Source organism: Eschscholzia californica, unplaced genomic scaffold, assembly GCF_041429995.1.
Source record: "Eschscholzia californica isolate CP2 unplaced genomic scaffold, dmEscCali1.0.p SCAF_5, whole genome shotgun sequence".
In the NCBI taxonomy this organism is placed as follows: Eukaryota; Viridiplantae; Streptophyta; class Magnoliopsida; order Ranunculales; family Papaveraceae; genus Eschscholzia; species Eschscholzia californica.
This window is the reverse complement of record NW_028238472.1, coordinates 52,172,578-52,186,035: the sequence shown is the minus strand read 5'-3', so window position 1 is coordinate 52,186,035 and position 13,458 is coordinate 52,172,578. Positions and strand designations below refer to the sequence as shown.

At 35.7% G+C, this 13,458-nt stretch overlaps 2 protein-coding genes across 3 annotated transcripts; one reads left to right on the top strand and one right to left on the bottom strand.

Moving 5' to 3' along the window:
• The first annotated feature begins 1,855 nt into the window (after positions 1-1,855).
• On the top strand, positions 1,856-7,409 carry LOC147540447 (homogentisate prenyltransferase). The gene is made up of 10 exons (XM_086639973.1): positions 1,856-2,274; positions 3,682-3,806; positions 3,946-4,092; positions 4,198-4,423; positions 4,674-4,747; positions 4,834-4,926; positions 5,547-5,664; positions 6,335-6,397; positions 6,499-6,531; positions 7,179-7,409. The coding sequence occupies exons 1-10, from the start codon at positions 2,044-2,046 to the stop codon at positions 7,251-7,253; spliced, it is 1,185 nt and encodes a 394-aa protein (XP_086496099.1). The 5' UTR covers positions 1,856-2,043; the 3' UTR covers positions 7,254-7,409.
• Positions 7,410-9,368: 1,959 nt separating this feature from the next.
• LOC147540446 (IQ domain-containing protein IQM2-like) lies at positions 9,369-12,914 on the bottom strand. 2 transcript variants are annotated; one of them, XM_086639971.1, is made up of 9 exons: positions 12,545-12,914; positions 11,641-12,211; positions 11,420-11,534; positions 11,263-11,328; positions 11,094-11,182; positions 10,896-10,986; positions 10,565-10,804; positions 10,332-10,433; positions 9,369-10,210 (listed from the first exon to the last, which is right to left on the bottom strand). In XM_086639971.1, the coding sequence occupies exons 2-9, from the start codon at positions 12,114-12,116 to the stop codon at positions 9,503-9,505; spliced, it is 1,887 nt and encodes a 628-aa protein (XP_086496097.1). In that variant the 5' UTR covers positions 12,117-12,211; positions 12,545-12,914; the 3' UTR covers positions 9,369-9,502. The 2 variants fall into 2 exon arrangements, with proteins under 2 accessions (XP_086496097.1, XP_086496098.1); XM_086639972.1 differs by having other exon boundaries at positions 12,498-12,567.
• Between the last annotated feature and the right edge of the window lie 544 nt (positions 12,915-13,458).

Genomic DNA, 13,458 nt, shown 5'->3' with positions numbered 1-13,458 from the left:
TCTTGTTTCAGTTTGAGTGAGCAGTTATTGAGCGTATCACATCTTTGATGTATCAATGTCAAATGTAACGACAATAGTAGATCGTAGTCGAATTCCAAAAAAAAAAAAGAATCAAAGCAAAATTCTCCTTCAACAAAAAAAAAAAGAATCTAAGCAAAATTCAATATTCCCCTAATGTACTTCTTATAGAGTTCAAAGTAGCAAACTTATTTTCCGATTGACATTTAACTTATGACATCACGGATTCCAAACATACATCAATTCATATGGAAAATTATTCATAATGGATTAGCCACCCTCAGTAATATAGGTAAAAGAATTCAGGATTTACCTCAAGAGTGTCAGCTATGTAACTCAGGACTTCCAGAAACTTTAAACCATCTTTTTGGGGCATGTCCGACTTTCAAACAACTATTACTTCTTACGGGGATCATGGATCTGCAACAGTTGGGAGAAGAAGTTATTACAAATCTAAATCATCTTTTGCTAGATAAAGATAATAGGAAAAATTGGTTTGTATACACTTATCTCATTTGGGAATGGTGGAAGATGAGAAATAACAAGCATTTTCGACAACAAGAGGTGGATCTCCATCGTTGCTGGTGGAATACCAAAGAAGCACTAAGGTATGTTCCAACTTTAACCGAATCATCTTCATCATCATTTACTCTAACCTCTGAAACAGATTATTGGATACCCCCTTCAATGGGAAAAATTAAAATCAATTGTGACGGCTCGTTTAAGGAGGATAGGGCATCAGCAGCTTCGGTAGCGAGAAACTCTAGTGGAGTAATAGTAGGATCTAAGAGGATGATGTTCAGACCAAAATCGGCTCTTCATAGCGAGTTGTTAGGGTTTCGGCTGGGAATGGAGTTAGCAGAAGATTTAGGTCTTCAAGATTATATACTGGAAGGGGACTGTAGGGTTTTGGTAGACTTGCTCTCATCCGTCGATCTGGAACCTCCTTGGATCTTAACGGACGAAATCGAGGAGTTAAGAGGAAGGCTGCATACCCGACACGTAACCATCTCCTTCATCCCACGTAATGGAAACCAGCTAGCGCATTCTATGGCAATTGGGGACTAAGCCCTAAAATTGTCCTATTTGTTTTTTTTAGTGCTGTATGGTTAATTATTACAATACACTTTTTGGAGTGTTGTAACTTTTTATTGATTTAATGGATCTTTCTTCCCTCAAAAAAAAAAAAAAACATTGTGTGGGTTTGTGGAAACCCATGATTTCTTTCACTTTCCACTAAATGGGAAAAACTTGGTCTGGAAATGACCATATATAGGCCCTAGATGAGGATGGTCGGGGTAAGATATAATTGGCTAATCTAAATTAAATTGTTAGATCAATATTTAAGTAAGGCCTTAAGTAATTGTTAAACATAATGTTTTTTCTTTCAATTGAACTCCAAATTCTTCAACAAAAAAAAAATTGAACTCGAAATTGAGAAATGAGTAAAAATGATTGTTTAGTTTAACAATTTCGCTTCGATTTTCTTTGGAAATCTATAAATTTTTTTTTCTATTCTATTGACTTACATGATCTTTCTTTATGGCCATCCATTAAATTGAGCTCTCGTAAGAAATCTTGTTAAATGAAAATACGTATTGGGTGGTAAATCAAGCCTAATAGCTTAATTCCTCGTCTTATACTGAAAAGAATGACCAAAAATTAAAATTTTTTTCTTCTTGTTATTCTTTAGAACTACATATCCAACATTTGCTTTCGTAATTAAGGTTAATAGTCCAAGTGATGATACCTCAACAACCGAAAAAGATGCTTTCTATTTTCGAATCGAAATGGCCTTATTTGTTATATATCACAAAATTAGGACCTTTAGGTATTTAGGTAGAGTATGTGAATTTTTTGATCCATTACTAAAAAAAGGGGGCTATAGTTTTTGAGGCCATTCTTCTTTTTCAATCCACCGAAGGAAAAGAGAGAAAAGGTCATGGTGGGCATGAAAGAGACCACTTTCTCTCTCCTCTGAGGCTCTTCATAGTAAAGTTCGAAACTTTAACCACCACCACCACCATGGATATCTGTTTCAGCTACCCATCTTGTTCTTCTTTTCAAATTTCATCTTTACTTCCCCATTCTAGAAATACATTTCATCATACAAGATTACCCACTAAATCCTCTCCAAAATCTACCCATGTTTCATTAAAGAGCTCAAATCATTATTCTTCTACTTTCGGATTCTTTCATTGCAGAAGTTGCAGGAAACCTCTCTCAGAAGGAAATTCAAGGCGTTTTTCAATCTGGGTAAGTTTGTTTTCTTGAGCTAGTTTCCTATCTTGTTTAGCTTCTCCATCTAGGGTATGTTGGTTTCAAAGGGTTCTTTGGTTAGTTATGATGGTAATGGATGAAATTGTTTGCTGAATTTCAAATGCTGATGAATTTTCTTTTTAACCCAATATTTGGATATCTTTGTTGAGTGTTTTAGGATAGTTAAAATCGAAATCGAAGTTATAAAGGAAATTCCTTGGATGAGATTGTCAAACATTACTATGTGGCATTGAACTAATAATAAACAAGAGAATGCCATTAACCACTCCTTATAGTTTACCATAGGAGAAATTGATATTGTGGATTGCATGTATAAGGTTCGTAATTTCCACCTTATTGAGTTTTTGGTGAGAATTTGAGTGAAAAAATACCATTACAACTGTCTAAGTTATCATATATCCAAGGACATGCCAAATGGTAGAGGTTTTTTATGGTTGTTAAAGTTAAACCGTATAAGTGTAATGAGTATTTCCGGTGGTTTTCTGAATGATGAGTGATAAGACTTTCCTCTCATTAATGGCATTTAGGTGTAGACTCAAGTAATTCATGGTTGTATCAGGTTCACATATAGTAGTGGAGCTTGTAGTTTGGATTAATTATGTACTATTGTAGTACATGTATAGACTGTTTCGGGACACTTAAAGGTAAAATAGCCTCTTTCACAAATGAGCTCTTGAGCCGCTGTGAATAGACTGATAGAATTGGCCATCGTGTATGTTGGTTTTGGGAGTGCGCCGAGATATTGTATCCTAAGCGAAGTACTTGGACTGCTGTTGTTTATCAGGTAACTTTTCCGAGGTTGCCCAACTAGGTATTTCAAGATTGCATGACGAAGTGAATAATTGGCTATGGGTTTTGTACACAAGAAATTCTTCTAAATGAGGACTCATTTTTTGTAGTTTCCGTTTATTTCCTCTTAGTATATGTTCATTGCTAGAGGAAAAGTGAACTTAAAAAGAGTGTTTTTTAGTTAAGATATTCTACTAACAAAGAGTTGAAGGATAATCTAGCAAAGAAATAATGTTGATTCAAAGATTTGGCATGACCATTGAACTCATATTGGGTTGACATATTGCTACGGATCGGTAGCTGCAGATTCGTAATGAGGAAGTCGAGTATATAAGTGGATCATATAGTTATTTTAATAAACCAAAAAGTTCAGAGAAAATTGTAGCAAGAGATTCGTTTTTAGTTGAAGTAAAACCTCCACTTAAGTTTCTCCGAACTCGTTTCCAACCACGCATAAGTGTTAAGATTGAATCCTGTAATCTATTTCATATATAAGAGTAGTAAAAAAGAAAAGGGCACTGGTTCACGCATTACGAACGTCGCATATATTAAGAATTTATTTGGTAATATTTATATGAAACTCGACGTTGGCAGGGTTGTGCTGAAATTGAAGCTGATGGATCAGATCCTGATATACTGAAAAAAGTTTCAGCGTTTAAAGATGCATTCTGGAGATTTCTTAGGCCTCATACAATTCGTGGGACAGCCCTCGGCTCTTTGTAAGTAATCTCCACAATAGTGCTCTAGTTAGAATTGATCTATTATATATATATATATATATATATATATATATATTCTTCGTACTAGATCCTTCCTCTGGTTTCTCTGGTGATTATCGATATTCTTGTTATGCTACAGTGCTTTGGTATCAAGAGCCTTAATAGAAAATTCACATCTTATAAAGTGGTCATTGGTGTTAAAAGCCTTATGTGGTCTTTTTGCTCTTATATGCGGGAATGGATATATCGTGGGCATTAATCAGATATACGACATTGGGATCGACAAGTACGTTAAAATACTAAATTATGCCGGTTTTACTTTTTTCCCCTAGTATTTTTGTAAAGTTAGTGTGTGTTTATCTGAAATTTTACCACCCTTTATCGTTCACAGGGTAAACAAGCCTTATTTACCAATAGCAGCAGGAGACCTTTCAGTTCAGTCGGCATGGTTATTAGTACTGTTTTTTGCAGTTGCAGGCCTTTTAACTGTTGGGTTCAATTTTGGCCCGTTTATAACATCTCTCTACTCTCTCGGTCTTTTTCTTGGTACCATATATTCCGTTCCTCCATTTAGGTTGAAGCAATATCCTGTTGCAGCCTTTCTTATTATTGCTACAGTAAGTTCATCTTTGCCCCCCTCCCCTCCCACTACTTTAACTAAAACTCTTCCCTCTTACATCAACTGCATTTTGATATATCTATCTTCGATTTTGGAGTTAATGGCTTTCTACTACTTGCCTGCTTATAAATGCTTAGTTGAGTGTGACTTTATTCAGCGGCACTTGATAATTCTATGATGTTATTGCTACTATTTTGATCATCTTTTCATGACATGTTTCTAACATAAAACTGAAGTGAATGTCACAGGTACGTGGTTTTCTTCTCAACTTTGGAGTATATTATGCTACTAGAGCTGCATTAGGACTTTCATTTGAGTGGAGGTGATTCTCACTTACTCAGTCCTTTGTAGATCACTTAGATTTATGCATTGATAACCAATAACGAAATAGCGTGTTTCAACCTGCAGTTCTCCTGTTGCTTTCATAACAACGTTTGTTACGCTTTTTGCACTGGTCATTGCTATAACAAAAGATCTTCCAGATGTAGAGGGTGATCGCAAGTAAGTAGTCAGACGTTTGTGCGAGATAGTATCTCTCTCTCTCTCATCCATGAATTGAGTAGTATATATAATGTTGATGCTGGTCCCTATGAAATCATTCTGATTCCAACAGTTCACATATCAAGATCTACCTACTTGAGGGTAAACCGAGACATTGTTCTTGTCTGCTTTGACGTAGAAATGATCAGCGGCTGAGGTAGTGGCCTAGACGTGTAATTCTGAAATTGTTGCATTTTTAATGTGTCGGTGGTTTAATATATGTAACAAGGAGACAAAACTTTTATGTTTTTTTGCCACTAAGACATCTATAAGACTGTACAGCAATAGTGCACAATCAGCAAGTTAGTCGGTAGCGGGTACTAAGACAACCTTGGATGTTGTGTATAATTAGTGTGCACTGGAACATAATCGTGTCAGAATATTTCTCGGACAATGTTTCTTCGCAACTTGTTACCACCCGAAAACCGTGTGTTACTAGTATTAATGTTATTGTATGGCCATTGGCCAAGTCGTCATTTTGACTTTCATTTCCAAATCATTATTTCTGACACGTCATACTAGTGTCGGGCGTAGGTTTTGGTGCGTCTTTTTACGTGCATCTATGAATATGTTTTTCGCAGGTTCAAGATATCAACTTTTGCGACAAAGCTCGGTGTTAGAAATATTGCACTACTTGGTTCTGGCTTATTACTTGCAAATTATCTTGGTGCTATATTTGCAGCAATTTACATGCCTCACGTAAGTACATCTTGCTTGATACTAATTCGTGCAGCAGGCTAGCTTCTAGTCTTCTACACGATTGACACCAAAACTAAGATAGAAAATTTAACTCCACTAGACGAAAAGAAAAGTATCGTTTGGGAAAAATACACTTAGAAACACGAAAAATCCTCCAAACAAAAAAGAGGCCCCTCGTGTCCATCTTCTTGCTTTAGAGGTAAGAGTTTGCAGATCCTGGTTTCTCATCATAGGCAGCACATCTGACTAAATATCCCCTTCTTAAGCAATAAATGTGAAAATTTTATTAGAACTCTTAGCCTAGCAAATATTCAATTGAAGTGTTGACAGTAGAGTTAGCTGGTAAAGTTTGCCGATTTGTGCTCAAGATGATTTTCTTCGCTACTTTGAATTGTAAAGAAAAACAAATTGCCACGACAAAGTAAGCTCTAACTCCCCAAGCGGATATTCTCCGTACGAGCCACAGAGGAAGTGAACCATTATGCATTGGAGATACTCTGGCCCTATTGGGTGAAAAACAAAACCTTGAAATTGGTTTGTTAAAAGAATAGCTGCTAATTGGGATGCAGCCATGCAGGTGGATCCCACGCTTGTAGTCATCGAGGCCCATATACCCATAATCCAGATTACATCATACCCTGTTCCTTTATTTTAGATCTCCACTTTGCAGGCTTTCAGGAGAGGCTTGATGGTTCCTTTGCATACAGTTTTGGCCTTGGGTTTGATTTTCCAGGTATTTCATTTCAGACGTATTAATCTTCTCCCTGCAACCTCTATAATGTAGATTTTACTCGAGTAGTTTATATCTAATATGGGTTCCGATATTAACGACAGACTCGGGCATTGGAGCAAGCAAATTACACCAAGGTAACTTTTAACATGTTTTAGGTAAAGAATTTATTTATCGAGTCGAAATTCAGGCTCATTGACGCTTAGAGTCTGACTCCAGTATCCTGAAAGGTAACACGTAACACCACATAAACTAACGAAACAGCGTAATACAGACGACTATATTAGTAACAAAGCTAGGACGAGACATAGAGATAGATTATTATTTGGAGAAAAAGTGTTTTGAATATGGGTTGATCTCAGACTCATTATAAGTCGGAATCAACGAACAAATACACTCAAACAAGTCAGAAACCACTCTAGCAGGCTTACTACTTCTGTCGTAAAATTTCTACTTAATGGTATCTGATGAAATCCTTTTCTGCTCGAATTATTTCTAGGTGACAGTAAATAGCACAAGCCCCCTTGTTTCTAGTCTTAGGGTGCCGCTATAAGCGCCCCATATTTTTTGCTCTAGGCCCGCTCCTCTGTTGGAACTCCCCGTGGGCCTCGGACTGCTCAAATCCGTGGGGGCGCTAAGAGTGAGGGCTAGCCAGGAGAAAAAAAAAAAGAGGCGCGTCTATAGACGCCCCCCTAGTCTAATAATACTACATTGCATTTCTGCAGGAAGTGGTATTATCTTGTAATTTGTTCCTAATATCATGAAATAAATTGTATTTTTGCAGGAAGCGATATCAGATTTCTATCGTTTTATTTGGAATCTTTTCTATTCTGAGTATCTTATATTTCCTTTTATCTAAATAAAAAGGAGTTCATATGTTTCTATCTTCTTCCTTTTTCCCTTTTTGATTAGAGAGAATAGAGGAAAAGAGGATTTTGCAAGGCATTTGTGTACATATACATGATAGTGTTGCAAATGAGTATTTCTTTATGTAATGAAATATTACAGTTTGTCACATTCTTTGTGGTTCATATCAGTGTTGGTGTCCCTCTTCCGACCTTCCAATACGAGCAATGAAGAGGCTACAATTTAACCTACTCCAGACTTAAATGAAATCAACATTTTTATTTTCGAGTCAACTTTCTCTCCCTCTTGATGGATTTTTTCACTCTCGATAGACAGTTGAGGGATTGGTCTACTTTTGTATCATCTTTCTATCATTCTTCCCATATATATGGTAAAGCAAGTACTAATATTAGATAACTTTCGATATACCAAACATACAACAATTATACAAAAGATTTCATGTTCATAGTCAATATTCGTAAGTTTTGGAACAACAAATACAATAAGTAAATGATGCGGTTGTACTAGATCTACAGAAAGAGAGCAAGCGTATGTTCTAAGAAAGACGTGATCAACCATGGGTGGGGTTGTTGATTATTACACTAAAGATACAAATTGAACACAAGAGTAACCATAGATGACGTTATTTGTTTCGTAACTTCCTTTATAAATGTTTTACTTTAGAAGCTCATTAGCATTTCGACAAAAAATCTCTCTCTCTCTCTCTCTCTCTCTCTCTCTCTCTCTCTATATATATATATATATATATATATATACATATATATATATATTAATATGGGTGTGTGAATGCAAGGATCAGTCATAACTTGGCACTAATGAGAGATATATTTTAGTTTTGTTGGAATGAGTTGTTTTCTTGAATATTTTTTCTACCTTATGGATGGTACGAAATAAAACCACACTTCTATTTCTCTGTCATTCACATGTTCTTGCACTTTCCACATTTTAAATGAATGTCTTCTCAACACATCAATTCATGCTTCTCTAAGATATTAAGACCTAACCTACCCAACCAACTAGAAGCAAAGGCTCTTTTGATCAATAAAAAGTAACATTTTGAATTTTGACTTAACTACCAATAGAAACTTTGTCATCTAGAGTCAACAACCCTTGGTTAGAGTGGTAAGAGGTATAATCTTCCACCCTAGAGGGGGTTCGAGACACGCTAAACAATTCAAAAAAAAAAACTTTGTCATCTAGATTTTCTTTTCACTTCAATCATAGCAATACCTTACCGAGGTAGATGATAGGTAGGTGGTCTGAGAGGATGGTCAGTCACACTGGAACTGAGACACAGCCGAGACACCTACGGCCATGGGAGGCAGCAGTGGGGAATTTTCCACAATGGCAAAAGCTGACGGAGCAATGTCGCGTGGAGATAGAAGGCCCACGGGTCGCGAACTTCTTTTCCCGTCCTCATCGTATAATCATCATCTCTCCTACCCTCATTTTTTAGGAGATATTAGTCGAATCGAGTAGATCATTATGCAAATCATCTTTACCAAAAAAAAAAATGAAATTTTCTACGCTATTAGCTCATATAAATATTTATATTTCTTTTCTTCGTTGGCAAGGAATCCAACAAAGAAAGACTAGAATAATAAGAGGTACTAGTGTTATTAGGTATAGTCCTAATAAGAACATTAAAAGACCTCTTTCTTCAACATTTGATCTGAAAATATTGATACTTTAGTGAGTTGATTTAATTTAAACCAAAAATCAAAACCAAATCCCTGTCAAGGAATATATTTTGTTTTTAAATCAGTTTCTTAATTTAATTTAACTTTTTTGTGATTATGACTAAGCATGACTTTTTCCAATTCCTTATCCACATTAGACCCATTCTTCTTTTTGTTGCAATTAGACCTATTCTTCTTACCTTCTATCTACTTGCAAAAGGCTTATCCACCAAGAAACCTGAAAATTGACTAGCAAACAACTATTTAAATCCATCAACATCAATTCAATTAGAGAGAGAACTTCAGGATTGGACTTCAGAGACAAAAGGGTAAAATTGGAAAAGAAAAGCGTTAGAACGAAAATTTGTGGTTAAAGATTTAATAGAAAAAAATTAAGGACTAAACTGTAAGTTTCCGAGAGATCGAAGTTCAGCAAAAATTTTACTACTTTCATCTCATAATTCACTGTTGGATCTACAAAAAGAATGTAAGATATAAAAAGAATGGAAAGAATTTTCCTATCAAAGTAAAAAAGAATGAATGAATCAAATATTTGGTTTTTTCATCTTAGGTTTGATTTTGGTGTTGAATTTGCTTCTCTCCAAAAAATGGTTGGAGTTGAAGTTTTTGGTGTCGAGCCTGTCTTTCCGAAAGGTTTCGGTGACAAGTTTAGTTGCTCCAGAGCCCGGAATTGGAGCCCGGACGGGTAATCCCTCACACAACCAATTCGAGGGCCAGCTCCTGTTGTCCATTGGAACGATAACTGTTTTCCAAGTTGATATGACTGCAGTTCTTTCTTTGAGTTAATTCTATGGAGGATCGTTGCTTTCGGAATGACTTCTTCTTCTTCATCGTCATCCTCTTCAGTATCTTCCTCTTGATCTGTTTCGAATAAGTTCCTCTTTGGAACCACATAATCTTCTTCACTTTCTAATGATTCATCTGCAGTTTCATAACCAACCAATGGAGATCCCATAGAGAAACGACTACAACTTCGTTCGATCTCTGCATTCAAAAACAAATCAACTCTGTTTGGTATTTGAAGAGTGGTTAGCTTTTGGCTGAAACGGTGAGATCGTTTTGTCTTGGGTTGTTGTTGAATATCTGTTTCTTGTTTATCCAAATCGATTGGTTCTTGATCCAATTCGTCAACATTAGTTTCTTCTGGATCAAAATACACAACCTTAGTCAAGTCTTCTTCTGATGAATTGTTCCTAATGTGGGTAGTTCCATGAACTGTTGGATTCTCATCCTCATCGGTAGGACTTTTCTGTAAAGTAATACAAAAAAAGAAACCTGAATTAGTTTAAGTTTATTCATTTGATTTTTACCCGTAAAACAGGAAAATCTCTTAAATCATAACATGAAAAAAAATGATTTGGGTAAGTTACCTTAACATCGGTGAGATCGACATTGTGTTCCTCTAGGAATGAAACAAATTCTAGAAAATTTTGTTCAGTAGGCCGATAATGTCCACTGTGAGGCCAAACCGCCTGTTTCAAGTTCATAAAGAAAACCCATTAAAACGAAGTTCTAGAAGTAAGTCCATTCCATAGTAAAATCATAGTCACATCATAATCATACTCAGAACTAAGCGTTCGATATATGGAGTTATGGTTTATACCTTTAGTATACCCTCTTCGACGACTAATCTCCCAGCAGCGGAAGTGGCTCCGCCCGCCAAAAAACTTGAATGTTGAAATGTGCCTTTCTTTTTTTGTCCGATATACAAAGTCTTAGATGTACTGAGGACAAAGATCCACTTAGCATCGTTCGATCCTTCAGATGTATCAATGAGCTTCCCGCTCTGCTTGTATATGAACTTCCCATCATTTACTACTACTTCATAGTTCTTTCTTTCGATCTGCAGAACGAACAAACAATTTACCTAGTAAGCAAAGATGTTCAACACGGACCAAAATGAAATAGTGATGATATTGGAATATAAGACTCACCGGACCAAGATACTTGATGCATTGTTGTTGAAGCCTTGATCTAGGGCATTTGTCAACAAGATTGATTTCTCGTCCATCTCCTACATCTAGCCTGCATTTTCGAAATTTAAATAAATCTTTAGTAAATCTTGAACTATTCATTTATAACTATCTTCTTTCGAACTATAAAAAGAAAGGGGAGTTTATTTCGTTGCATACCAATAGAAGAAAGGCTGTCTACTGTCACATCGAAGCCAAGTGACGTAATAGAAATGAAGGTTATGACCATATCGATGTCGTGGATCAATCTGTATAAACGAAGAAAAACACCGATAAGTATGAATACATGAAATTTATCAACTTTAACGAGAAGGGAATCGATGCTTACCGCTTCAAGCCAATGTTGTAAAGCAAGTTTTTGAGCTTTATCATCCTTTGACAAACCTTTTCCTACCTATAAAAGAAGATGCATAATTTTACAAACCTGAACCTAACTCGAAGAAAACGATTGAGAATTTATTTCGATTGATTTATAGTATTATTACCTTAGCAGCCCTTGTTCTTGCTCTTGACCATCGAGAAACTGCAGTTTCATGCTTCTCGATCTCAAAGAACGAAACTGAACTTCGTCTTAATTCAGCAAAGTCCAACAATTTCCACCTATATCCATCAAAATCATATAAGAACCGATTAGCTTTCAAAGACGAATCAAAATACACATTTCAAAGATATAAAATGAAGATTGTGATTGAAAGTTGACACTCACCATCCTTGTTCAACAAGAACAGCACAATCCGCGAGCTTTCTTCTCGTTCGAAAGCTCTTATAAACCTTTTGTAATTTCAAAGCAGCAGCATGTTTGGGAAGGCCTGATCCCAACATGGGTGATCGAGAAACGATTTCGTTAGAGCTATCTGATACCGAAAATGGACTACCCATATCTTTGTTAATCGATTTAACAACCACATTGTTCTCAATACCCGACGAAGGGGAGGAGGACTTGATCGATATCATTGTTTCCATATCTTTACTTTTCAAACTTACAGATCCTTCATATATCATTTCTCCAGAGCCAACTGATTTAAGAATAGTTGGTTCTGTATCTCTATCTTTAAAACTTACTGATCGAATTGCCGTTCTCATATTATCGCCTTTGAAACTGATAGATCTTACAATAACAGCTTCAAAACCTTCATCTAAAGCATCATAATCAGCTCCAGGACAAGAAAACGATATTCCCATTCGATATAGACAACGAATTTCTTCTTGTCTTCAACAAGATCTATCTAAAATGGAGTCTCAATGAACAACAACTTGGAAGAATTACCTCCCAATTCCTATAATCAAACAAACATGAAACAAGAGTAAATTACCAGAATCCACAAATCCATTTAAACAAAACCTAGTGAGGAAATGTATCAAACACTTAAAACTCATCTCTATTATTTACAAAATTTCAGCAAAAAAATGACTCATTTAGGAAAACCCATTTCTAAAATTCAACTAACAATGTCAGAACAATAATCTAGGAAAAATTTTCAAAAACCCATTGTTAATAATTGATATAAACTTGATAGAAAGAAGAAAACAGAGGAACCCATTTACCATAAAGAAAATACTAACCCATTAAAGACCATAAGAATATGGTAGATTAAAAAGCTCTTTCTTACCTTTTAGGAATTTGGGAAAGAGAGAAAATGAAATTGTTTGATAAAAGTGAAGATAACCCAGATGAGAGATTGGATCGGAGATGTGTACGAATGTAAGGAAAACCGAATAGAATGGGGAAGAGAGAGAGAGAGAGAGGTTAGAAAACAGAGTGGCTTTTTTCTTGTTTGTAGTAACGTTATTTCAGAGCTAAATAAAGGAAGATGGTTTGTATGATGAGCTAATCAATCTCAGAGGGACATTTATTTATAAATTTTCATTTTAGAGAGAGAAAGTAGGAGAGAGTTAGAGAGAAAGAGAAAGGGTGGCAAGAGGAGGAGGAGGAGAGAGAACACTGACAAAATGCCAGTCAGCCAGCCACGTGTATTGACTATTGAGGTCGAGCCTCTATCTCACACTGGTTTCAACTTTCTAATGTCACGTAGATTACCTATTGGTCGTCTAATTGGTCAGAGCATATACTCGGCAATACAGAAGTGGTAGTCGGTCAGAGCATATACTCGGCAATACAGAAGTGGTAGTCTAATCAGTCAGTGCATATATTCGGCAATACAGAGGTGGTAGTCTAATTAGTCAGTGCTTATACTCGACAATACGGAGGTCTCGTATTCGATCTGATAAAAATGCAAATTCAGGATTATTAAATTTGAGTATAAATAAAATATTTATGTAGATTTTAAGTCATTTAATTCGTTAGGCTTTAAGTCATTTAATTCATCGTGCTTAAAGATAAGATGAATTCATGTAGTCACCAGAGATTTCCTAACCATTAGATCTACTACTTGATAGATCAAATGGTTGTAAATATGAAACAACACTTCAAAATGAATGTAAAGATAAGTTTAATATCCTTAATTTAGGAGATCAATTAACTAAAGTAAGCTAGTTCAAAGATTAAGTGGTCATTAGTTATGTC

Bases quoted from the DNA above. Each gene is read 5' to 3' on its own strand.
- LOC147540447 (XM_086639973.1), top strand. From the start codon at position 2,044: ATGGATATCTGTTTCAGCTACCCATCTTGTTCTTCTTTTCAAATTTCA. The intron at 3,807-3,945 runs GTAAGTAATCTC...GTTATGCTACAG, and splicing joins GGGACAGCCCTCGGCTCTTT to TGCTTTGGTATCAAGAGCCT. The intron at 6,398-6,498 runs GTATTTCATTTC...TATTAACGACAG, and splicing joins CCTTGGGTTTGATTTTCCAG to ACTCGGGCATTGGAGCAAGC.
- LOC147540446 (XM_086639971.1), bottom strand. From the start codon at position 12,116: ATGGGAATATCGTTTTCTTGTCCTGGAGCTGATTATGATGCTTTAGAT. The intron at 11,329-11,419 runs GTAATAATACTA...CTTCTTTTATAG, and splicing joins CAAGAACAAGGGCTGCTAAG to GTAGGAAAAGGTTTGTCAAA. The intron at 10,434-10,564 runs GTATAAACCATA...AACTTGAAACAG, and splicing joins TCGAAGAGGGTATACTAAAG to GCGGTTTGGCCTCACAGTGG.